General features: G+C 47.6%; 1 protein-coding gene across 1 annotated transcript; it reads right to left on the bottom strand.

Moving 5' to 3' along the window:
* Positions 1 to 1,403: 1,403 nt before the first annotated feature.
* Positions 1,404 to 25,954, bottom strand: LOC122378536. The gene is made up of 2 exons (XM_043359702.1): positions 25,672 to 25,954; positions 1,404 to 2,759 (listed from the first exon to the last, which is right to left on the bottom strand). The coding sequence occupies exon 2, from the start codon at positions 2,586 to 2,588 to the stop codon at positions 2,250 to 2,252; it is 339 nt and encodes a 112-aa protein (XP_043215637.1). The 5' UTR covers positions 2,589 to 2,759; positions 25,672 to 25,954; the 3' UTR covers positions 1,404 to 2,249.
* Between the last annotated feature and the right edge of the window lie 697 nt (positions 25,955 to 26,651).

The following is a 26,651-nucleotide window of genomic DNA, read 5'->3' as shown; positions in this document are numbered from 1 at the left end:
GGTTGTGTTTTCAATTTTCATGCTAGCCTACCTTAGCCTTAGGTTATCATTTCTCAACTCCTCAAAAACTTTTCGTTCAGATAGTTGGCAAACTCAGACAGAAACGCTCTCCCGCGAACTGATTATTCATTCACGCTCTTCCCTGCTCCCGTCGGCAGTCGGCCTACATATCCGACAGACGTTGCGTGCAGGTCCCAATGAAGCCCTCGGCTGGTGGCGCTGTGCGCTGTGTCCTGCAGCACGTGCCTGCAGAGCACGGGCTGGTCTGCCGGACGGCTGGCTGGCTGGCTGCTCCATTTGTACGGTCGTGGTCGTGGCGTGCTGCCGGGCCGGTCACGTGCTGTGCCGTGCTGTGACCGCGCCGTGGTGGTGTGGGCCGTGCTGGTGGCACATCTACGCTCGCCGTCAGGAGCGCACAGTGTCCCTCTGGTTTACCAGACCTGCCTTCTGCGGCGGAGTAGATGAATCGGAGAGCTTCCAGGTGTTCTTAAGCATCATCATTGGTCATCATTCTGTCAGGAGATCGCAATATTGGCTCTCATCAGTCGTCACAAAACTTAAGATAGTCTGGTTTTGATCCCAATGGAGTTGTGGGTGATCTATTCTATTACGGACATTATTGAGTCGAATTAGGTCTATTTTGCAAATTAAAAGATCTTTCATCCATAAAGATTCGTACGTAACTTCAGCGGAAGTGTCACATACTTTGTTTATAACCTAACTGTAAATGAAAATCCACGTTATGTCTAATCATACCCAATTGTCCATCCCTCTCGGGCCGGCTTGGGCAGACGTAGAGACCGGCAGGCCGATAATTGATCCGTACCGGGCGGTCCTCCGGGCGTGGGCCAGCCACCGGGTCCGACCAGGCCGGCCTACCTCTATAACCGTGTCCGTGGTGCACCGCGGCGCTCTGGTGCGGACCGTCCCCAGTGCACTGAGCCGCCGCGCCAGTCAGCAGACGGCGCGATATGAATATCGGAAAACTAGTCGGCGGCGGCCGAACTACCGTACGCAGATGGGCGGCCGATTTGAGAATGATTGCTAGGTCGTTCGGACGCGATAAAATAAGGGACTTCTGGCGCAAAGTGAAAAGCTGAATGCTTTGATCCAGGTAAAGCGTTTTATATTGTGATGAATGACATAGTGGAACGCTTTCTTACATTTCTTTTGGACCTGGTCGCACGATAGCGTGTTTCACCTAATTTGTCTCATGATGGGCGAAATCGCACTTGTCGAGTTCATCGTGATTGTCTTCGAAAAGCTATTAACTTGGTCTTTGAAGTAGGAGATTTCATTAGCTGCTAATAGCTTGCTCATTTTCGGTCTGTTCCCCAGAGTTCCACATAGCTAGGTACCAATTGCGGAAGTCGGAACATCCACTGTTGAAACTAAGAGACCACTTTCTCGATAAAAGATTTCTATTCAAAACGTGTGTGACAAACTACAGGGTTCGAAACTTGCGAATGCTGAGTTCAATAGAGCTGAATAACATTGTAAAAACACATCACATTCAGACTGTCTAAAAATTTACAAGGTTTATAACAAGGTCATGTCTCCCTGCCCTGTCTTCAGCACGGGGCCTCAAGGGTCCGACCGTGCAACTGCTAACGATCATCATAACCCGATGATTTGTGTGGGTGTCCGGATCCCCTGATCGTTATTGGCGCTTAACGCGCCTGCATAGTCTGTGATGATACGTGCATAAACATGGGGTCTCGACATGGTAACCGGCGTTGCTATCGTCACGTTTAACGACATTGCAACGGGCAGGATCACCAACAAGGTCAACATTGGAGCGCGGCGACTCGGGCGTGGTCACAGGCCACAGGAGACTGGACACTGACCCCTCACCGCTACGTGCACTCTATGGATAGGTACAACACTGGCGAGTCGGGTCATCATCGGGCGCTTACAGGAACGGTACAACAGTTCGGTGAGGCCACTGGGTCGAGGTCAGGCGCGTGCTGGATATCTGAGGTCGAACGGGGTACACCTGGACCGGGGGCGCGTGACTAACCGTCCCTCTCCGGCCTCCATCCTCCTCTGCGGGCCTGCATCGCACCGTGTTTGTTCATAACATTGTGACCAAGGCGGCTTAATGCTACATCGCTTGCCCCTCTTCACCCCTTTACCTCACTGACCCTCCGTTAATAGTTCCACCTACTCTCCCCCGTCATCTCGTCACTGGGCGCTCCAAACTCTACCTGCGTCCCTGAATATCACTCTATACTCTACTTTCCCCCTCGCTACTCTCCAAACGCCTTGTCTGTCCCATCGGGCGAATCCCGCATGCCGAACTGGGCGTACATCTTGAACAGAAGACGACACGTGGAAATCATCACAACCACCAGAACGGCCGTCAGGACGCCCACCTTCACCATGCCCAGGTCATTGCCCTCGTCGGCGCCGACGTCCGGACACGTGCCGTTCGTCGACGTCACGTTGAAGAGGTCGTCGGTGACGATGCCGGCCGCGCTGCCGAGGTCGATGTCTGTGTCGTTGCCGGAGATGGTGCAGTTGATGGCACGTCCGTGCGCCCGGCTCAGAAGAGCGGCGGCCAGCGCGAGCGGCGCCAGAGGCTCCATGGTGCCCCGGTTAGGCCGGTGTGGAGATAAACATGACGAGCGACGGACAAGTGGAGCGGTGACGGGTCCCGCAACGACCGCGGTTCGGTCGACTGGAATACCGCTGAAGAACAGCCTCCGGTGGCAGCCGAGGAGGCACCGGTAAATTTTGGAGCAGCAGCTCACGATCGTCTGTGAAAGAAAGGAGACTCATGTAAATGGTATGTTCTTCGTTTGATGTTCGTGGAGATTACAATGCTACCACATGTTAGTTCGTTGCGTTAGATCGAAACCGTACATACATATGTAGTTGCTGCCAATTTGTTACTAGTTTGATTTGATGATATGACTTGTTTGAATCCCTTATATTGTTGAGTGATAACTAGAAAAAATAAACGAAATGAAGCCACCTCGCTCATCGATGTTGTCAAATTCGGGTATAAACATGCATAAGGCACGACGCTGATGTAATCTGAATCAAACGAAATATACTTATTAACAAAGTTTTCATCGGAAGTTTCCTCAGGGTGTCCAAATCATCGAGACAGTGCCGTTTTACTGTCAGTGGGCCGTATAATCCGACGGAGGTAGTGTTATAAACTGGCAATCTTGGTTCGATCGGCGCGAATTAGGTCGGCTTCTGTGACGATGACGACGGTCCTTGGTATTATATCGGAAAAATGTCGCCAAGCTGACGGGGAAGGGTGATTATTGGCCGGCGTCAAATCCAGGAACCACCCTACGGTGAGTTTCAGCAACAGACGTCGTTTCTTCTTGTGAAGTATGAATGTCATGCTACCTTTAGGCCAGAATATACGCAGGTGGTCGCTGGTTTATGAAGCCCGACTGCAGCTGCTTCTGATGCTGAGCTGGGGTTTTCTGACCGCGTGCGGGGAATAATTTATAAAACAAGGTGAACCGGCTATCGTAGTTGTTATTCCTACGAAAGGTCATCTATAGACAACGCATCCATTTATCATTGGCGTCCGGACAAGTGTTCTTGGAACATTCTGTATATGCTGAATCCTGGGGGCGTGATGCATTCACATTTCATTTCACACAGCCCATCTTGTGAACGGTCTATAAATCACAAAACGCTGTTTCTTCGAGCGAGCATTGATGAATAGCATCCAAATTTACATTTTCCTCCAGTCAAAGCGCTGATGGTGATCGGTAGTTTGCACCCAAGTTCGAATAATGTGATCGAGACGGAAGCTCTAACCACCGCTTCATGGTACTCAGGTGGTAATTATTTTGCCATTTCGTCGCTGATGTGACCTCTCACGACCAGTCATTATCCCACGACCAGGTCAATAGTCATTCAGACAAATCAATGGCCCCCTGAATCGTGCTATCCTGAAGCACGTTGATTAGACAGAGCACTTCCAAAAACTTGCCGGAACTACTTGTAGGTAGGCTCAATACCATGAAGGGTATGGGTCATTCTCAGCTATTTTCATTACTGGAGTGTCGATAACGTTAAGAAATGTGTCGCTTGAAGTTAGAACGTAGCTTGCAGTATAATAACCTTCATACGAACCTTCACCATAATAACCTTCAATCCTACCAACATGACCTACCAAGAGGAAACTAGGCTCAGCCCATAACAATAACAACCATTCTAAGCTGTCGTCCCTTGCCCGTGACCATGTCTAGGACGGGCGCAGCATAGGCCGCGCTATGCCGCTGGGTAAGTAGGGGCTCGGCGCTTTGCCCCCCGGTCGGAATTCGTCACCGCCGCTGCCAAGTTTGACAAATCACTCAGAGGATATCGGCGCGGTGACAGCCGGGACGGGTGGAGACGGGCGGCGTGGGCGCGGCGCCCGGCCCAGAGAGAGACGTGTGACGGGAGAGACTGGGAAATGTGACGGTAGAGACGGGAAAGAGAGGAGAAGGGACAGGAGAGACGGGAAAGACAGAAGAAGAGACGTCGGGGACGTCTGACGAACGAGAGATGCTGCAGTGAGGACGGGAGAAACGTGGAGATATGACAATGGGACGGGGTCTGACGGGTGGGACAGGGATTTGTGACGGGCGAGACGGAAAATGTGACGGCCTAGACGTGAGATATAACCGATGAGACGTGAGATGAGAGTGCCTTTCAGGTGTCGCCGATTTAAAATCGGAAACGTGCGATCAGTGGCCGCTTAACCCTATTCCTGGCGGGGGGGGGGGGCCTTTAAGGCCCCCCTTCAGGTTTTTCTTGTGCCATTGCCAAACGCCGCAAGACTGAAAGCTCATACTCGGTGACTTTTTCTAAACATTCATTGCGCACATTTTGACAAAAAAAGTTGCCGGGTCAGGTCAGGTCAGGTCACCAGAGGCGGTTTGGTGACCCCACCTCAGAGAAGTTTGCAATCACGCCAGAGCTAGAGTTTTTGACCGATCAATTTCTTCTCTTCAGGTTTTAGTTAGGGTACCAGTATGTGCAATTTGTATCTCTCAGAATTTTCATATCTGTGACCTGAGGTCAGGCCAGACTCGTGACCTTTACATTGCAAGCCTATGGGAAGATATTGAAACGCCTCCTGCTTCGTGTAAACGAGAACCACCCAATTCTTTCAGTATTATGGAAGATTATCTCATCGGTGATGATCCTGGTGCCGCTAATTGACAGGGGCACCGGCAAAGGTCATCTGAGGTCATGTGACGTCATAAATCGTTTTTCTGTCAATAAATCACGACATGATGGTGCTAAAGACTTGTAAGTGGTACCAAACTGCTCGCCTGGTCAAGGCGCGTCGTTTGGTATGCAGGATGACTATACCCCACAACCTCATTGATGAATGACCTGACCTTGACCTCAGGTCAAATTTCAAATTTCAAAACCTGTGAAGGTCATCACATACTTATTTCGCATCGCCTCGGCGAGAGCAACAAAAAATGTATTGGTTTCATGTCTCTATGTTTCTTAGTTTAAAAGTTATATAGGTAACTAATTCCAAAACATTTTATCGTTGATGACCTCTGGTGACCTCAATATTGACCTGACCTGAAAATGTTTTATGTAAAAGTTGTAGATCTTTAAACGACCTATCAAATGCCGTTTGCCGTTTGTCGCTGCGATGTGTAGTTTTTGAGATCTGAAGGGGGGGGGGGGGCGAATCGGCCCCCCCCGCCAGTTTCTTGTCCCGGCGGAGCCCGCCAGGAATAGGGTTAAAAACTTAACAAATTGGACTGACGATCTGTTAGTTTAATGACTTTGCACACTGATCAGTAATTTACAATTCCATCCATTTGGTGAGTCTAATTCAACTATCTCAATCGGTTCGCGGGCCGCGGCCATTCATCTGCTGACACCGCGGCGTCATTTAGCGTGGTCGGCCGCCACAGCTGATTAACTGTCACAGTCGCTCTATAAAAACTGACAGTCTCCCTGTCGGGTTATTCAGCTGTCAATGCGCCGGACTGTAGTGATCTGTCTGGGCTGCCGAGCGCACAGCGCTGGCCCCGTGCCACCGCCCCGCTGTCCGCCACCCGCCTGCTGCACGGCACAGGTATCGGCCAGAGATGTTTGTTGCACGGTATCTTGTGCCGGTTCGCAGCATGCCCAGGCGGGGTGCACCACGCGCGTTGCTGGCGTTGGCTCGGACCATGTTTGATTTGCGAACTCGGTCTGTTGCTCCTACCGACCCAGAGTCGCGCTGCGCGGCGGGCGGGCGCTCAGTTTACCGACTTCAGTGTCGGGGGACTTCAGTGTCGGGGGACTTTGGTGCAAGTTTTTTGGTGTTCAAAGGATGTACAAAAGTGCTGGTGATTTCGGAACTTACATCTAATGGTAAATTTCAGGGGGTTGAGGAACCATGACGTTGCGCCCAGTATGAAATCCATGTGTGTGAGATGGTGCTATCAAGGTTGGAGTTCCCAGGTGAAACTACTGACTCCCTTAGATCCCCGACGACACTGAAAGTCTCCAGAAATGTTGACGTAGTGCGACGCTCATACTGCTAGGATGGCCCTTTGCTTCCAGCGCTGCGCTGGATTTAGACACACCCGGTCCATTTCATGCGTATCTACGACTACGTTGTGTCCAAAATAGTCGACTGTCGACAGATCACGTTAAGCCAGCGTCGGTGTTCATGGTGTGTAGTTATTTCTCGGGCTTTCCTGAACCACCGAAATGGTTCGTTACAGACGTATAATCCACCAATTACTGGCTTATCATCTCGGGGATTGGGTCGGTTCATTGGCTAGGTTGAGGACACCTCACTGTGGTGTGGCACAGGTCGAGTAGTCGACACGTTGACATGGAAACTGCAGGCTCTGTTGGCTCACTTCGTGGAAATAGCAGCCGTCAATGGAAACAAACTGATGTGGGATCATCACAAGAGATGACGTGTTTCTATCCTAGTAGTACTACCGTTCGAATAAGGGGATGGTATTGGTGTGGTTTAGTATAAACCACTTATCCCCAGACATTCGCGGAAAATGTGCATCCCGTAATACTAACCAATATTTTGAAACAATGCCGGAAAGGTCGGATTGTTAGTAGGTACGGCTTTCTGACATTGTCAACTTCGGGAAATAGTATTTCTGCGATATATGCGTATCTTAGTTGAAACAAGATTTTAATTATTATCATTTTATCCGCGGTAAAAAACTTACGATTTCTAAACGATTTCTACCCCGATGATCATTGAGTTTCACAACAGACAGAGCCGGAGGCAATTTTGTTTGGGTTGCGAAATCCTGCCCGCTTTGCTGCCTGTTACGTAAGCTTGTGAATGATCATCGATCAGCATCTTCCGCTCCAGACAAACGTTAAACTCTGACGAGCATGGAGCAGAACAAAGCTCGGTTTTTATCGGCGTCCGTCGGCAAAGTTGGCAGCTCGGACTGGGTGCATTTCAAACGGCGCCGTTTGAAGAAGCCCGCTGACCTTTCCACCCCCTCCCCCTCCTGGAGGAGGTCGGTCTGGAGCTGACCTCTGACATACACTTAGCAGCTGCAGCATGACGCAAAACGACGTGGGGCGTCCCGAAACGGGGCGCGTGACCCCCGAGCCGTGACAGGTGGCTCCGTCTGTCCGTCTCCGCCGCTGTGACCGCCGTCCAATTGTGGGGCCTGCCCTCGTCTTCACCCGACTCGCTGAGTCCCAGAACTGTGGGGCCTGCCCTCGTCTTCACCCGACTCGCTGAGTCCCAGAACTGTGGGGCCTGTCCCTCGTCTTCACCCGACTCGCTGAGTCCCAGAACTGTGGGACCTGCCCTCGTCTTCACCCGACTCGCTGAGTCCCAGAACTGTGGGGCCTGTCCCTCGTCTTCACCCGACTCGCTAGGCCCCAGAACTGTGGGGCCTATCCCTCGTATTCACCCGACTGGCTAGACCCCAGTCTGTTTGGGATCTGAGGGCCACCGCTGACCGTTCTAGTCATTCCGACCATTCCATGCTCGTCATTTGTCTTTCTAGTCAACTAGAACTTATCCATTGCCTTCCTTAACCATCCGCTCGTCCCCACTTTGAGTGTCGTCGGTTGGCCATTTCGTCAGTCTCGCGGCCGGTGACAATCACTCGGGGTAGAGTACAGCTCAGGCTGACTGTCGCGCTGGCAGGGCCGAGCGCGCCGTCTCCGGCTGTCGACTCAGACCGCCCTCCTCTGTCCGGCCGACCGGCAGGTATGCCAAATGGCTACCAAATGAGCATTCTCTGCCGGCCGCCGGCGCTGCGAGCTCCTCCAGCAGCCGACAGACGGCGGGGCTCGACAGACAGGTCCGGTACTAGACCCGTGACAGATGACCCCCGCCGTCGAAGGTCAGACTCCGGTATTGCGTGAGCCGAGGGCGACATTTGTCTTTCGGCGTCGACACGCCACTCCTTACGCCAAATTACCTGAGATTGGCTGATTTGAGAACTGAGGATTAATGGGGCCATTCAAACATTTCTCACTAGCTAAATCTGGCACGATTGATGGGGTAGGTATTTGACTTTGAGATTATCTCACAGGAATGAACACTTCAGTGCCACTACACACCCAGTGTGTCCAAAATTGTAATGATGCGGGGAAATCCGCCCATAATGAAAAGTATAATGACATCCTAAAAATACAAATAAAAACATCCACACAGCAATCACGACTCATAATAACAACCTCGAACCCAAACATCTAGGAGCAAGAGAAACACAAACCTCGCAAACTCTTACAACACGCCAAGACAACCATTCGAATATCCCAAATGTTCAAATATATGACCCAACTTAAACCTCATTTAACATCCCGAATATCAGAATGCCCAAAGTTTTATCAGTATTTAATATTTCTACATCATTTTCTCGTGACATAAAAAGGGTCGAAGTCAAGTTTTATTAAAATAATGACATCCTTTCAGGCCTTTTTTTCTACATCCTCCCCTAACGTAAAATGAATTTAGCCACACTGTACACACCTTTCCACTGAGGCTGATCTGATCAGACTCAATATCAATGAATATACATCCGGTCTTGAGCCTGGCTACCTTTTCACCTCGGTGTACCGTTGGTCAACTGCGTGTGTCCGGTCTGTCTCAGTCTCTCTGCGTCTCAGTTCGAAGCACGTGCCTTCCTTTTTAGCGTCGGCGCCCTTAGACAAATAAACCCCTGGGCGGCGTGACGCCTCCCCCTGTCGGCCGTCGTCTTCTCGGCGGGCCGACACGGGCTCAGTGTCGGTCCGCCACCTGGCGCCGGTGACGGCCCATCACCTGTCACGGCCGTCACCAGACACCTGTCACTGGTGCGGCTGATGAGCCGGCACCAATCGCCGCCGCGCCTCAGACGTCATGGGAGACCTGTCACCGTCCCCGCGGCTCGTCTTCGTCCTGACGTCCGCCTTCCTCTGACGTCACCAGTGTAGTATTCTGTGACGTCATTGCTCATTTTCACTTGTCCCTAACGATAGATTAGATGAACGAATCTGAGATCGGCGGACAACATTTCGCATAGAATACCTGAGCTACTGGAGGCTGCTTTTTACTTCTCAGATCCACTTTCTGGCTTCCGTCCTTGGCTCATCGCAACTTTCTGTGCGATAATATAACTGATCAGGCACATCCGTCCTGGTACATTCCTTTAACTGCTAAGCATCCATCCACATGCCTCCGCAAGAGAATGCCACCTTGTTCTTCTGTCCTCCTCTCAGACTCAGTGCCCGTGCCTCGTGGACCACCCGTGCTCCCGCTCACTCTCTCCATGTCTTCCAACTCGCCTTCGCCTGTTTTTCGAAGCTGTGAACTGTTCAGCTCGTGCTAAGCGCGTCGGCCGCGCCGGCGAGCAGAGACAGTGACGAACGAGACACGGCTGTTTGCCAGTGATGGAGAGAGCTCGAGCCTCGGCTCAGCGTCACTACAGAGGGAGAGGCTGCCAGATACAGCTGCCAGATGGTGGCGTACCCATGGGAGGTGTAAGGTGGGCTCGGGAGGTGTACGGGTGGAGGTCAAGCAATAGTAAGAATATTGCAGTAGTCATAATATGGGAGAGTTAGAGTATCTATCGGGCAATTAGTCCTGTGTCAAACTGCAAGGTAAGGTTGTATGCAGGTGTCTGTTGAATGTGCGTGCAGATGTTGGTTGGATTCAACCAGCTGAATTTTGTATTTATGCTTGTTTCTGCCAGTTTGAAAATGGTTCTTGTATTTTTAGTGAGCAGGCATGACGGTTCTGAAGGACGACATTGTGTAGGTCGGAGGACCACCCGGCATTCCGTCAAGGGAAGAACAATGAGAGAAGCGCCGCTCGACAGGCGAGGCTGGTGAAATGCTCTGGGTTATGAACGGGAGGTACAACATGGGTCACATTTGCATTTAGCCGCATGGATCTGCTTTTGTGATCAGAGAGACGAAAAGCCAAGAGAAAGCTATAGGTAGTGAGATTAAATTTTGAATTTTGAAAGACGCTGAGCTACTTATACATGAAGTTAACCAATATGATAAATTCCCTTTAATCGCTTTCCTTTCGTCTGCGATTTCGTTGTCATCATGGTGTTCACACAATGATATGAGCATGAATTGTATCCGAAAACTGCCGAGTTAGCCGGAATGCTCGTACTCGTATTTGGTCGACCAGGCAATTGAAGCTAATTGAGTTACGTTTTCCAGCAAACTGGGCCACGCTCAATCTTCATAAGGTTTTCTTTGTCATCAGAAATCAATCGTAGGCATAGAGCTCGGGCGATGAGAGTACGTCTGGTCAACTACAATACTCTGCTCGTTTTGGCTGACACGGGCTGTACAACACGGGTTGTATTTGTATAACACTGAACAACAACCTTGTTGCCCATTTAAAGCTACTTGTTTGCTTTTGTTGACTGTTGTTTTTTGCGACATCATTTTGCAAATAACAATATCAATCAGGAATATGGAGGCTTTGGCATGGTTATTGATAAAAATACCAATATGCATGGGCGTGGGAACCTCACGAAAAGTGTGTGTGTGTGTGTGGGAGGGGGGGGGGGGGGGGAGGAAGGGGGCAGCGAAACTTCAGTGTCACTTTGTGGGAGCCCTAATACCCGTATGTAGAAATTGTTGGCAGTTTTGTGCTCATCTCACCTTGGCGAGCCATTTCCTGCTCTTAGTTTTGTATTTAAATCAAAAATAAATATTTTAGTTAAAAAATTGCTGAAAAGTGGGGGGCGGCCCCCCTGTTAATACGCCTCTGTCAATATGAATTACTTAGGACCACTCATTTTAATATGAATCACCTATATTTACTATCTTATTTCTAACATAGTTAATTTAAACAGAGCCAGGCTTCCGGCGTCTTTCGCCAGGAACTCAAGACTATTCTCCACTACCGAATTCGTGACTGAGCCAATAAACTACTGCTTGTTCATCACTTGTTGGTAGCGAGTTTAAGCTCAGGAAACCAGCTACTTTATTTCTAACTCAAATAGCCGGCCTGGCGTTCGGCTTACCGCGAATTATAAGTCACACAACCACTTTCCCTGGTGTGACCCCGGCGACACCGATAACCGGAACGCCCGGCCCCTCCCGCTCAGCAGCACTGCCTCTCGGGTTAGCGTCGACTCTGATTGGATGTTTGCCCGCCCGATGAAAGATGAGACAGGGGCTAATGGACGTCACCCGAACAGCCAGCCACCGGGTAAAAACCAGAAAATGAACCGGATGCAGACCGGCGCGATGGCCCAAACGGACTGCCGCTCCGGACATCATTGATCTTCGGAGAAAAGTGGCACGAAGATTGTCGTTAGCTAGCTTGAAAAAGACTCCACGTAGAGCTCCCAACGTATAATGACCCTTTGTACACAACGCTCTGTCTCCATACCTATCCGAACATTGATTATTTTTAGTTCTGCCGTTCCTGAAAGGGCTCATGTTTTTAAATATTTTCTTTGAAACAATATTTGATGTTTTCACACTCGGGAGGCAATAAACCCAAATAGGGCATGAAGCTGAACCATGTGGAATAAGATATTTATGCCTTTTGATTGCCCGAATGTAGGATTCTATATCCTCCATCTGTCGGTCCTGAAGCCGAGTCGGCGGCAGCCGTCCTGAAGGGGTAGGCTGTGCCGCTGTGCAGTCGTGCTGTCCGGCACAGCATAACTGAAGTGAATGGTGACGGGCGAGAAGTAGGAGTCCGAACGCTAAATCGACACCTTTTTTTAAACCCCACATCTGTTCTCCGGTGAATTTCCGGGAAGCACGAAAGACCTCTTTTTAGAAGTGTCCAATCGTCCGATCCTGATCAAATTTGTGTGTTCGTAAGCTTGCTCTGGCATTGCTTGATCTGCCAAGACAGACAAACTTGAGAAAAATCGAGTGACTGTACCTTTTTTGAAGGTTTCTGAACAACTTGTCTGAACTTCACGGGAGAACAAATGTGGGGTTTAAAAAAAGGTGTCGAAATTAGCCATGAAAGGAGACGCACGGTTACTTATATTTCATTCTGATGATCTTCATTCATCGCTCAGTCTTAAAACCTTGAATTGGGCTTACGGGCCGCCACAAATACTTGCATATGGGCCCGGTTTTCAACGCTCACTCACAGCATAATATTTATAGTGCGTCTCATGGATGGTTCTTCAATGACTATAAATACGAGATGTCTGAAAAACATTGCTGTAGCCGGACTCCAAACTCGTCCCATTTCCTTATCCGTAAACATCTGATTTTTACACCGGCATCAAGGTGTTGTTCCGGAGGCCCACCAAATCGGACCCTGACGCGACGACGGCTGCGCGCACGGTGCGAAACTGGCCTCCATTTCCGGGATGGCTCGCGAGGGAGTGTTTAGAGCGGGGAGAGAGCGATGTGCGCCTATTGGCGACGGCACGGGACACGGACAGCGCCGCCGAGCGCTGCCGACAGGGTGTCCGCGACACGGCACAAGATCCACAAACAGAGGGAGAGAGTGGCCGAGCCCGCCCCGCAGCCAGCTGTCGGAGCGGCTCCGCCATTAGGAGGTCGGGGGTGTACCGTCGCCCCGCCCCGCCCCCACCCTTCCCCACCGCCCCCCGCCGCCGCCCCCGCCGCACATCCACTTTCCTGCTGGTTTCCCTCATCGCCCTCCGTATTAGACCGGAACACGAGCGCCGAAGAAATGGACGTGTTGGCGCTGGAGAAGGAGAAACGTGAAATTGAAAAACTCACGAGGGGACGATGAGCAGTCAACATAGCATTTATGATGTAATGATGGTGATATAGGCATTCTTACTTTTCTTAGCGACAGTGTTTATCACAGTTAGTGAAATGTCTAAAGAGCAGGGAATGCAAATAAAATGCAGGAGTAAAATGCTAAATGCATTCGCATATAAATTATAAAATGAATAGCTATTTAAAGCTATTCAGTGGAATGAAAATACCTATGCATTGTGTTTGATGCTGTGCATTTTCCTCCGAAGCTCAGCTAGGAGACGGTCTGTCGCAGATACGCACAAATGGGTAAAACGTGTATTATCCAATTTCCTTCTCAAAACAGCTCGTGCTTTGGTGGGGTGGCCTGTTTGTGACAGTGTTCCTACCATCCGTGTCTCCCGGCGTAATTATTTCGTTTGATTGTTAATGATTGTGGACACACGGGTTGTTCCCCGCACAACAGTGGAAATCAGTGCTGGAATTGGATGGGCCACGGGAAACGGCTAATTGCTAGGCCAGGATAATGTTCAGGTTATCTGCTGCCTCATTATATGCGTGCAATTATGTTCGTTTGTTATGTCTGAGGATCGTTAGTGGAGCATCTGGCTTAACCCTCGCCCCGTTGGGGGGGGGGGGGGCAATTTGCCCCCCCTGTGGTTTTTCCTGAATAGCAAGAAAACGGCGAAATTTTCAGTACCTTCCCGGGCATCAATTTGACACCTTCACACCAAATTTCAAGTCTTAGGTCACCTTAGGTCAGGAGTTATTGAGGTCAAACTGAGGTCATGTTCGAGCAAAAATGAGCAAAAAACATGCAATCTTGAAACGCTCACCAAATCTACAGTTATCAAGCAATTTCAAAGTTCTTTATATGGTCTAGTAGACAAAAAGCGACGCTACAAAACTGCTATCTCGGATTTTCAAAATTTTGGGGTTTTGACCTCCAAAAGTTCAAAAATTGAATTTTTTAAGAAAAACTCAAAAAAATCCAAAAAAAAAATCCGAATTTCGAAAAAAACGGAATATATGTGATAGTCCTTGCGCTCTTCTATATACATACCAAATTTCAGGTCGATATCTCGTTTTTTGGTCAAGTTATAGCGAAAAAAACTGTTCAAAAATGATGACGTCAAATTTTTGAACTCAATTTTTAGCGATTCTAGACCACGTAGGGCAAAACAAAGGCCACCATTGAACTCCCCGTGACAAGCTGCATCGATTCGATACCCATTTTATGCAAAAATATCAACTTTGAAATTTGACCTAGTTTGACCTGACCTTGACCTGACCTTGACCTGACCTTGACCAAAACGTGACCTAAGCTGGCCCCAAAGGCTGCCTGACCCACATAATCGCATTTGTCATGTAAAATGGACCATAAAACATATATGTATCACACGACACTTCATATTGTGACCCCCCAGTGACCTGACCTCTGTGACCTGACTTGGTATCAGTGACCTCAAATAGCAAAATTTGTGATTGAAGAACATTACCCCATCGATGATTTTCAATGAAATGCATTTTACTCGATTTTACAACGCATTTCTTGAAATGCCTGTAAACGGTGAAAATTCGACCTTTCACCTGACCTGTGACGTCATCGGTTTGACCTAGGTCAATAAAATTGGGTCAAAAGGTAGTTCCCTGATAGGGCTATCCAACACCGTTTGCCGCTTGGCGCTAGGTTGCGTGGTTCTTGAGATCTTAGGGGGGGGGGGGCAAATTGCCCCCCCCCAACAGGGCGCGTTTCTCGGCAGAGCCCAACGGGGCGCGGGTTAATGATGTCCCCTTTACAGCCTCGATGTATTTCCGTGAAATCCAGAGGGTTTTCACTTGTATTTATATGTCATCGTGAATTTTAAATGCTATTTTAGAAAATTTTGCTATTTTTTAACCCGCGAGTTGCTGGGGGGGGGGCGTTAAACGCCCCCACTTTTTTCGCCGGGCCATAGCATAAAAACGGCGCGCCGCAGGCGCGCCAAATTTTGGGTACCTGTAGGGAATTGATCGAAGTTTATTGTGACAAAGAAAAAAAAAATCGGTCGGAAAATTTTTGAGATATCGAGGTTTTAGTGACGTCATGATTTCTGAGTTTTCGACCAAAAACGGCATATGTTCAAAAAATCATATAAAATCACAGAATAGACATACAGACATGCCGTAAACGCCATTAGGCTGCCAATACCATGATCAATCAAATGGCTATCTTCGATTATTGATTATCGCTCCGCATTTTCCATCATCTTGAACTGAATCTTGGCAATTTTTCATGACTTCTTCACGACCATGATACATGCGTTTCTTAAATTGAACTTTTTGAGCCAAACACGTACACATATGATAAAATGAATGTCACCATCGTGTTCTACGCCCCAAATTACCTATAAAACATGTGTCACAGGCTGCGAATATCAGTTTTGATTTTCGGGGATATGTGCCTACCCGGTTGACCTGACCTTGACCCTGACCTATGCTTGACTGACCCCTACATGGAGCTGACACTCTTGTAGGCCTTATATGATGGATTGTGCACCGTTTGGGCAGAGTTTATGACGAGAGGCGCCCATTGCGAAGTCCTGAAGTCCATGCTACTGAAAGCCCGATTTCAGGTGTTTGACCTGACCTTGACCCGACCTGTGACCTCAAAATTCAACTTTAAAGTACTCATCTGAAGCGTCTCGTCGCGCTCTTTCGTTTGCCGCCTCGTGCGTTTCGCTGCGCCTATTGGTTCTCGAGTTATCGGCTGGCGGCGTTTAACGCCCCCCCCCCCAGCAAACGGTGGGTGGCGAAATACCCCAGCAACTGCCGGGTTAAGCCAATCAGTGCATTGAGCTTGCGCAATAAGATTATTTTTGAAAAAAGGACGCATAGAGATTTGAAGTATTTTGCATTTTTACCTTACCATGATAAAAAATAATTCAATGCTGCTTAATGAGAGCAAACATTAGCAGTCTATCCCCCCAGTGCGCGCCTCAAATGCTTGCACTCATGCAGGGGTCGAAAGGAATTGAGTTGAGTGAACCTAAGCGTTGTTTGCTGGAAAACAGTCAGTCCGCGCTGTACGCAAATGTCGTGAGCGTTATTTAGACTTAAGGGCATGATGACAATGTAGGTAATGTCATTGTGTTAATTTATAATATATATGACGCATAGAACGGAAGATATACTTATTCCCGGACCAACTGAATCACGGTAGATACTGGTTACAAAAGTAGCAGCGTTTAGCACCACGTGACTGCTCTATTTGGTTCACACTCAGGGCTCAGAGACTGCCGTGTTTTATGGCCATGTCCTTGGTGCAGTTCCAACGTCGCCCGGGCGTTTACAAGCTCTCACGGCTTCGCTACGAACACTGTGACCTGAATTTGCCGGCGCTGTTCAGCCGCGCCACCCCAAAATAGCTTCCGGGATAATCATCATGGAACCCGCGCTGGGTCGGCTGGGGTGGGAGTGGGAACGGGACGGGGCGACGCTGGGCCGTCTGGGGTGGGGTGGGAACAGCCGAGGGGACAGGGATTGGGCGAGGTGGTCTCTGAGGCAGTCGAGGGGCGCGTGGGCACTCCATACCGCTAGAAGACAGAATGGCGTGACGTGCCCGACAGGTCGTCCCTCCTTCCCTGCCGACACTGCCGACACTGCCTCGCTAGTGAGCATAGTGAGCATAGCTCTGCCCTGTCGGGGGCAGAGCTTTACGGTCAGGCGCTAACGGCCCCCAGTCGTAATGACTCGGACACCGTACCTACCTGTTGACAGCCGGCACTGAATGACCATAGCGTGCCGGGGGTGCTGACCTGGACCCGGCCGGCGCCCACCGTGGGCGTGCAATGTAGGGATTTGGTAAGCTAGTTTTGTTAAGCTCGATTTTCGACTTGTTTCGATTTTAATGCTTATATTTGGTAGGTCATATTTATTGTAATAAATATTGATGATCGTCAGATGTCAATCCACATCTTCAAAATAAGATTAAAATTGAAAGTAGCCTAGTGAACAAATGACCACAAAGAATAATATGTGAAAGAGAAAAAATGGTAAACAAATAAGCATCCATTTAAGGTGCATGATAGTCTACTGACTGCAGCAAAACATTGAACTTAACCCCGGCTTGTGAGGCGTTTGTTAAAAAATAGAAGAGGTGCCAGGTAAACTCCACTGTAACCATGGAGCGTTTCATATGTACTGGGTAGGTCATCGCACCAGGTTTGTTTGGGGCAGCTGAAGTGAAAGGTCAGGTGGTATAATCCAGCAAAACGCTGCAACATAAACTATAAACCTGACAGGTGCACTTTGAATATTGCCTCAAAACACCTGCAATTGACATCGATGTCCCATGCACGCACAGCAAAGCAAAGGTCTATGGGTAAAGCTTTATGTTTCCCAGCATCGAAAATATGCACTGCAATCTAGGTGAGTATGCCACGTTTGCAATATGACCTGCACTGCAGATGTTACGAATCAAAAGTCATGGCGAAAAGTGTTTTACGAATAAAACACTTCTAATGATCATGATTCTTCCAAGTGAAGTGTATTTTAAATCCACCAATTAAAGTTATAGCATATAATGTGACGTTAACGTATGCTACAAAGTGATTGGGAACGAATCGTATTAGTGAATATCGTTTAAAAGTTTGACCGTCGATGAATTTGTTGCACGCCTTCGCCTGCAGAGCGACAAGTGCAAGTTTTTAGATGCCGGGCACCCAGATTAAAAAGTGTAATAACTGAAGACTCCACGTGGTAGTTCACCTCAAGTTGAAAGGTGCACGTCATTCAGAGTGATTGACTGTATGTCGCTCATGACCTAGTCCCTTTTTAACGTTGAGACAACGTTCACTTTAATGAAAAACAATATCAAATTCTTATCTGAGGCCTCTTGCACCAAACTACCTAGCTAGGTAAAATTGAAAAACCGGTTTCAGAATAAGGTAATCTAACGGTGGTAAATTTGTTTGCAATAGCCCAATACATAATCCTACATGTGCTTGCTAAATTTTGCATGCAAATTGTTACGTTTGAGACTTGGACTGGGTATACGATGCAAAATAATCCAAGTATTGGTGCAAGAGGATTTTGGTGCAAGAGACCTCTGTATTCAATTTCTGAGTATGAGCGGCCGGCCGGCCGGCCGGCCGTGCGGACGCTTTTGCGAGGCTTATATCTCAGCAACCACTTGACCGATTTACATGCGGTAAATTTTGTAGGGTAGCTTCATTCCTTCTGCCAAGTATTGGACTATTCCCGATGCATGTGGGTGACCCCTTATGCACGTGCCACGTGCAAAACGAAGAGGTGTCAGTTTTGTAATTGTTGCAATATCTCGGTAACTACTTGGCCGATTGCGCTGAAAGTTGGCATGTAGGTAGGCACCCACTAGGCCCTGCATATCCATGTGCCAGAGTTGGGGTGCTGCTGCACGTGCGCACGTGCAGGGGTCGTTTCCAGATCTCGAGAACGGCTCGACCGATTGCGCTCAAATTTGGTACACAGTTAGGGACCGGTTAGTAGGGTGCCGTGCACAAGTCAGTTGGGACCCATTTTGCACGTGCGCACGTGCAGGGTGCCGCTTCCAGATCTCGAGAACGGCTGGGCCGATTGTGCCCAAATTTGGCACATCGCTAGAGACCGGCTAGTAGGGTGCCGTGCACAAGTCAGTTGGAGGTACCCCCTCGCAATTTCGCACGTGCAAGGCCCACCCTCTCGCTCGCTCCGTTAGTCGCCCAAAAAGGCGTTATACTGGTACAATACAGATTATGAACTGTATTGTATCAATTAGAGATGCCACAAATTTGCAATTTCATTACCCGCTCCGCCCCGCAGCTACCCCTTGCCCAACCACAACTACCCGCAAGCTGATTTTGGCTGAGCCGAACCCGCAAAAAACCCGCAATTTTAAAAACCTGCTTTTGCAAGAAAAAAATACAGCTGGGTCAATGCTAGAGCTATGTACCTAAACCTTACTTGCTTCATCGCTGTGCAGAAAAAGGCAGCCAAACAAATAGTAAGGACTTGAAATTGCTATGCTAAGTCCTCAGGAAGTGCACACTGGATAGTGGAAAATGAAAAATGCATCAATACATTTGAAATTCCTTTCTGAAAAGAGCAGTAAAATCTTTCTCTCACCTTACCCTTCAGCATTGGCTGAGGATCAAAATTTCACTCTGGCTCCCTCTCAATGTTAGGCTTCTGCCAATGATATTGTTATCAAAATGAATGTTGATATAAAACGATATGCGATTTCCAGTTAAAAATAAATAGTAACACGGTGAATAATGAGTATCCAGACGATCTACACATAAAACAAATCATGCAAAATCAAAGCAAAAACCAACTAACCACCAATGAACGGACGACGGTGAAAACAGGGCGCCTGGGGCGATTTGATCAAGGTTCGTTAAATTTACACGTGATGTTTGGGATATACATAGAAGGCCCATAGAGCGGGAGAAGTTCCAAATGTCACGTGACTAATATGCCCTCCGGCGCCCTGTTTTCACCGGCGTCCCAATGAACCACGCATTTTTGGAAACATGCGTCAGAAGCGTCACCAACAGCTGATTGCAAGGAATGTTAAAGCGACTAAATTATTGCAGCCGTAGTTAGTGCGAACTTGTTGCGAAAACACCGTTGTATAATGCATATTCATGTGCCATTCTGATAAAATTATTTTACACAACGGCTAAAGTTTTACAATTTAGAGGTTAATCACCGGTTAAGAAATAAAGAGACAGTAAATACTAAATTAAATGTAATAATTTTATAGATGGACTTGGGAATACTCTCCGGCTGGTCTTCTCTCGGCATACAAATGATCAGGACGTAAAAAAATAAAAGAAATAAATGCGACCAGCTATGTGGTTTTGTATTTTGTAACATGTATAACTGCTATTTTGAGGTATTCAAAAACCAAGACAGAAAAATTGATTGTAAAATTATTATTGCGTCATCAATGACAGTTTTCCTTCGCCTCAGAGACCAAAATTGACGCAGTCAAATGCCAATCCTTGTCAAAATGTCGGAAGTGCCCCAGTATTGTATTGCGTTATATTTGGGCCGCATGCCAGTCAATATTTTGATTTTTTGTAAGGGTAATTGGTGTGTTATTTTCGTAATATAGGGTGGGACAGAACATAGAGTAGGATACGTAATCAATGAATTTGCATCAAATTTTGTTTAGCTGATAGCTTTTTTTATGCCGACCAGACGCAAATAAAGTAACATGTGGCATTTGCTCTGATTTTCAACATCTCATTTTAGTCTGGGTTCTTCCATAATGTATATCTAGTGCACGCTGCACATAGACTTCAGTTCAGCTTCCTATAAATTTGCTTTCAGGTTCTTTTATGTTTTATGGAATGCTTTCACTGGTTTGGTCATTGCTAGACTGGGGATGCTATTGCTGGTTGTTTTCAGTTTTGCATTTGAAATGTGCTTCCTTGATATATTTTTATATTTGGTTCTGTTTTAAAATTTGTTTTGATGAATATTGTATTGTTAACCTGAGCAAATGCACTTGGCATTTTGTTTTGCATCTAAAACAAATAAAAAATAAAATTTATAGGTTCTTAAGTCTGACCGCCAAATACCCGCCACACGACAAGTTTTGCTTCTCGAACCCGCCAAAAACCCTGCGGGTTTTGAAAACCCGCAGAAAGCGGGTTCGCGGGTTCAAAAGTGGCATCTCTAGTATCAATGTATTGATAAAGAAATAATCGAAACGCGTTTACATTGAATACAGATAAGAATTTGATATTGTTTTTCATTAAAGTGAACATTTGTCAAAATGAACAATATACGGTTGAGACAACGATCCAACACCCACAATAAACCACTAAGGCCCGCACAGGTACTAAATGCCATGGCTCACTATCCTTACGGTGCACCTTCACCTTTGACTTGTCGCGCTGCACTATACCACGCTAAAATTCTACAAGACACGCTGCATTAGGCTCAATGGCACCTCGGCCATTGTACCGACATTATAAATATCGTCGACCTTGCCGTTGACAGTTTCGCCGGCGTTCACTTTGCCCTGCAATATGGACAGGGCTGCATCATTAGTTAACCTCTGCGGTGCTGAGCCCAACCGGTCTACTTCAGTGGTGAGTGATGGGCCTAACGCAGCGATGAATAATGACCTGACACAGGGTGTGTGCACGCTGTGGTGAAACCGGCGCAATATGTGTGCACGATGTGACGAAACCGGCGCACCAGGTGTGAGACTGCTGCGAAACTGGCGCAACAGGTGTGTGACTGAGGGATATCAGTGCGCCAGGCGTGCATCTTATAGCACAATAGCACGTGTGAGCTTCTTGGTGTGCACTAGACCCGCAGCACAATATTTCAGCTCTCTCCAAAATCGCCAATGACCGTGAATATATTTTACAAACCATGCACGGCCTCAAAAGTTGTTTCTGGTTTTTAACACTAGGTAACCACACATAGCTGCTGCCATATGCTACTGCTCAGTGTACATGATATGTGCATTGTGCATATGTTGTTGCACAAGGTAGCCGTCAATCCATCCTCCTTTTAGCATCATGAATATCTTGACTAACTAGAAGGATAAACTCATCCGACATTTCTCTGCGTGAGGGCTATAAGGCATAATTACGCCAACCTTCAATTGGAGAGTAATCCATGAATTATGCAAAACGTTGTCCAAGCATTAGCCTGATAAGGTCATAGACCAGCAAGAAGTTCATAGCATGTACTTGTGCACGGCCGTGCAACTGCACCATCTCTAAAACTGCTCCCTGTCTGCTGCAGTCGGTAGTAAAAGACCAAACTATCTCATGCCCGAGTCCTGACACGCATCATCAGATTCCACTTCATACTTCTCAAAGCACTAATTTACCACCAATGGGTGAGATAAACCAGTTATAAGGAACAACAATTTGGGCAACTGTAATCAGGGGAGGGCGTGCGACCGAGGCAAAATGGAACAACTTAAACCGTATCATGAACGGGCTCGGAGTCTCGCAAGGCTCAGAACATTGTTAGCAGCTGCAGTTTATGATTGTGCTTTTAAAACATCAGTCACAGTGAACAAATACATCTAAACTATGATAGTCACGGTGCATGCCAGTTGAGTATTATGTGCTGCAGATGCGTGACAGGGCTGACCGTGATACCATGTGATACTTCTAGGAGGCAGCAAGTGACTTCCGATTCTAGATTCTTTTTCCGCGCTAGGATCCCAGCATGCGCCTTTCAGTACAATCATCTTTTGTCTACATCATGCAATTTCGTTTTCTCCCTCTCTCTCTAGCTTGCTGGTGCCATCGTGATCTAAGATGATTAAAAATCTTCAACTTATGCAAATGCACGTGATTTGGCGCGGGGCCCGAAATTCATTTACCTCAGACTGTATTGTCATAACAAATGTTCCATCAAGTACTCAGTACGACAGCATCTGTAGCCTCAGCTGTGAAGTTGTGGGTCTTATCATATGAGTTTTGTGCTGGACTGAATAACAATAAATTCTGCAGCCGGCATGAGAGCGAAACTTGACCGAAGTTATTGTGCTCATGTGTCGTGGCACCGTTTTAAAGGGACCCTCCCACCTTAACATTAGTTTTGAGTTGAGATAGCCAAGTTTGCGGCCAGGCTCGGAAACCACCATTTATCCTGGTCGCAACCCCCGCAGCTTTATGGTGTTCAAGAAATTTCTCCCCTTTACTTGCAGGGTGGGACCAGCGTGGTCCCTATCTCTTAACCATTACGGGAATCTGATGACGTCATCAGGCTTTCGAACGTCCGTTAAATGTTTGACTAAAACGTTTTGTAGCACGCGGTGGTATATGCTGCTTTGCGCGCAACAAATGCCGCACTTTCAAATAAAGTCGCTAGGAACAGCGGAGATCCCAAAAAGTAAACAAAAGTAAAAGTCTAATATCTTGAAAACCGGTGAATATTTTTCGATGAAATTTGGTAGATATTTGTTTTTGCTCTTTCTGAACCGAGCGACATCACTTTCATGCCAATTCATTAACTTTTTTGAAGGTGGGAGGGTCCCTTTAATATGACGCTGGAGCCATGCCTTCCTCCCACGCCTTAAAGACGTGGTAGCCGGCGGGATCATCTTCTGCTTGGTTTTTGTTTCAGTTTCGTTTATAATTTGATATTTTTCTGAGCACCTTATGTTACTGCTGTTTTTTCATTTTCTTTTTCCTTAGAAGTACATACTGATATAGAGCTAGAAGTTAAAAACCAAATGTGAACTAAACATCTGCTAGCCAATAAATAAGTTCCATGCTGAATAATCTTGCATCGTTATGCACGCCAGAAAATAAAAATGATACAGGATTCAATTCAATTTGGTAACTATTAGCTTACTTTTCTCAAAAGATAAAGATTCATCGTTGTTTTCAACAATGATCGTTGCGTAATAAATGTCATTGCCCCCTGTGACACGGATTCAATAAAGTAAAGTTTTGAGCTTTCAGCCTCACATATCATTTGAGGAATGAGCTGTTTTGGCATTTGTACAATGTTGAAAAGGTGCCAATTTTCTGACATTTTAATCTGTGATGGCGATATGCTAGTGTCACACTTCACTGACATAATTAGCTTCTAGCGGAAAATATACCGCCGATAGCAGGAATAACTAAAGTTCAGCACAAACTGGATTCTTCTGTCAAAACCAATTGAATCGGGGGTGTGAGGCCACGATGGATGGTTCGAAACCGGAAACCACGATTCTTTTTAAGTTTAGAAATAATTTTAGCTCATTCTTTTTGCCTTGAGAATGAGCAAGAGTGTTGAATAAGAAGGCGATCAACACCCATTCACTTTCTCCCTTTCGATTGATATTGAACGTAACCTAGGCATGATCGTGGAACATAAATTGGAGTTTCTTTTCGTTTCAAATTGAGACAAATTGCAATAGACAACTTCAAGACGATCATTAGACCCTCAGGACTGACAAGATAGGCGAATATGACAGGAGAATGGCTTGGTCAACAATGCGAGTCATCATGTGTATTGCAACACAGTGCTTTAGTGCTCTGTAAATCATGCAAAAGGACCGAACAGTATTCGGAAGGTGCCCAAATTCTGCAGGATGTCTTATCCGACCAAACAGACTTTATTCTCCGATCAACCACTGGACACTGATTCTTGGATGCTTGAAGTCCTGCTAAAACTGTTACAGCATACGGCCTAGCCAAGTTGGCCAAGTTCGTCGAAATGTCAGCGGCGCTTGCCTCTTGTTCCATACTGAAAGAGGTCTGATTCGGACGGATTTTCCGTCACCCTGCTAAACCGACATGGCAATTGGCATATTTCATCGTTCGCACATAATCGCCACGAATGGTCATCAATACGCTCTCAATTCTCGGTCAAACCCAAGATGCTGAGACACAGATCGACGTCTGGTGACTAGTTGGTTTGGAGGGTCGCTGGGCGAACTTTTGCTGGAGCCGGCGTGATAACTGGCCTTGTTGCACAACAGCTTCAAGCTCCTTGCTCTTGAAGAGACGCTTAAATTTAACTTTGCTTTTGCGCTCAATGCCAAAAGTGACTTTTCTCCTACCGTCGTACTTGTAGTTCTGGTATGTGAATACAATAAACTGCATTGAACTAAGCCTGGTTAGGTTAACCGATCTAAATGCGTTGGTTTGTCAGTTGTGATTCAGTACGAACTGTCCGCTGATGCGGGTAAGCTCTGTCGATGTACCGAAATAGCCCTGAGCCGTTCAGTTGGTGGGAAGCGCGCTGGAGTATCACATCAGTCATCGCACGGTGGCTTTGGGCCTGCACCAGCAGTGCGCGCTGTGGGGTAGTCGGATAAACCATATGGGAGCGTGGAGGCAGGAGGCTGCCGCACATCCGTCCTCTCTTTCATCAGAGCAACGCATAATCATCCTTGATCACATTTGTCTTTTACGGACCATGGTAATCCCACCCACACAACCGGGGAAGGCAAGTTCAAATATGAATATAAAACTCTGGGGTGACCGTTCAGGAGGTTGGGCGGTCTGTTCCACTGCACAGGGACATTCTTTCCAAATGGGATGAGCTCACCCAATGCATGACACCACTTGGTGGTCGACATCCTAATGTTTCCTCCTATTCCCTCACCCTGTGTCATTGAAATGTATTCAATAAACCGAAAGACGAACCTAAAAAAAGAAAGAAAATAGACAAAAGGCTGCGACAAAGTCAAGGCCCATATGATATGCGTAGTTGACTTGAACGCAGACTCAACACATCTCTTTGAATTCATTGTGTAACCTAGCTTCTATTGGCTATCGGTTATCCTTTGCCGAAATAACTCATGAGATTCTTTGTTTGAAAGAAATAAGTGGTGAGCATATCGTTCTACACGTGTACCTATATCACGTTTTTAGCAATCGGCTTCGATTTATTCAGGATGTAACACATCATGATGCTATGCTGTACGTCACATGCATGTGATGCCATTAAGGCAACAAGGTTGAAATGCTATGGCTACTATCTACATAGCTGAGTCATATAACAATTCGTGCCCCAAACCCACCTCAATACCACCCGAAGGAATGTTGTGATCGTTTTACTCACCGTGCCAATATCATCATGTTCGGCCTACTCTCGATCTTCTGATGTCAGTTCCGTCTCTGTTCCACACAGCTCACACCTGTGCACCTCTGACACACCGTTCCTCTTTTCTCACCGACCTAACGCTCCCCGGCGCACCATCTCGGTCCCCTGGCCTCTCTCGGCGCACACCGCTCCGCTCCGACCGGCCGGCGGGCCGCTGGGTCACTGACGAACCGGTACCGGTCGGCGCTCGACGGCCCCTCGGCGCGTCGGCCGTCACCTGGCCGTCGCTCCCGTCGCTCCCGTCGCTCCCGTCGCTCCCGTCGCTCCCGTCGCTGCCGTCGCTCCCGCAGAGCCATTTGTTTGGCACCGTGCACGGCGGGACGGGCAGCGAGCGTCACCCCCGCCCCGCCTGCCGGTTCCCCCCGAGACGGAGGGGCAGAGGGCGAGGTCAAACATGTCTCGGGCACCCCGGGGAGTGGTACAGGGTGGATGAAAAGATTGCACATAATCGGGGGGTGTTGCAGTGACCGGTCGTTTGTCATTTGGTACATTAGCGCCATTCTGGGGCCTTTGTGGTATTGTTGCAGTGCAATCGAATAGTGCGACCTACTAAATGCACTAAGAGGGCTGAGTATCACGTAGGGTGTTTTTTTTTTTCAAGAAAATCATAATTCTCTAAGTGAGCAGAAATGTAAAAACAGATAAGGAGCATGACCGCCCAACTGCAACTATTCTCTTTATGCTGGCTGAATCCCTGGCTATTATTCGGATATGTAATCCACATTAGCGCAAGTGAACACACCTTCTGAGAGAAGAGGCCCCACTGCAGCAATTAACTCAACCAGCGCAATTATTTGCGCAATTCTCGGTCCATCTAAGCGCTCCATTTTACACCCTGACGGTAGCAACTTTGAACAAATGGGCTGCAGTAAACCCATCTTTAGCACTCGTGTGAGTTTTCTGGCTCCCATTTGCACGATAAAAAGGAGTTTATGCCT

Source organism: Amphibalanus amphitrite, unplaced genomic scaffold (assembly GCF_019059575.1).
Source record: "Amphibalanus amphitrite isolate SeventyFive unplaced genomic scaffold, NRLGWU_Aamphi_draft 000061F_arrow, whole genome shotgun sequence".
In the NCBI taxonomy this organism is placed as follows: domain Eukaryota; kingdom Metazoa; phylum Arthropoda; class Thecostraca; order Balanomorpha; family Balanidae; genus Amphibalanus; species Amphibalanus amphitrite.
Note: the sequence above shows the minus strand (reverse complement) of the source record. Positions and strands in the feature narration are given on the sequence as shown.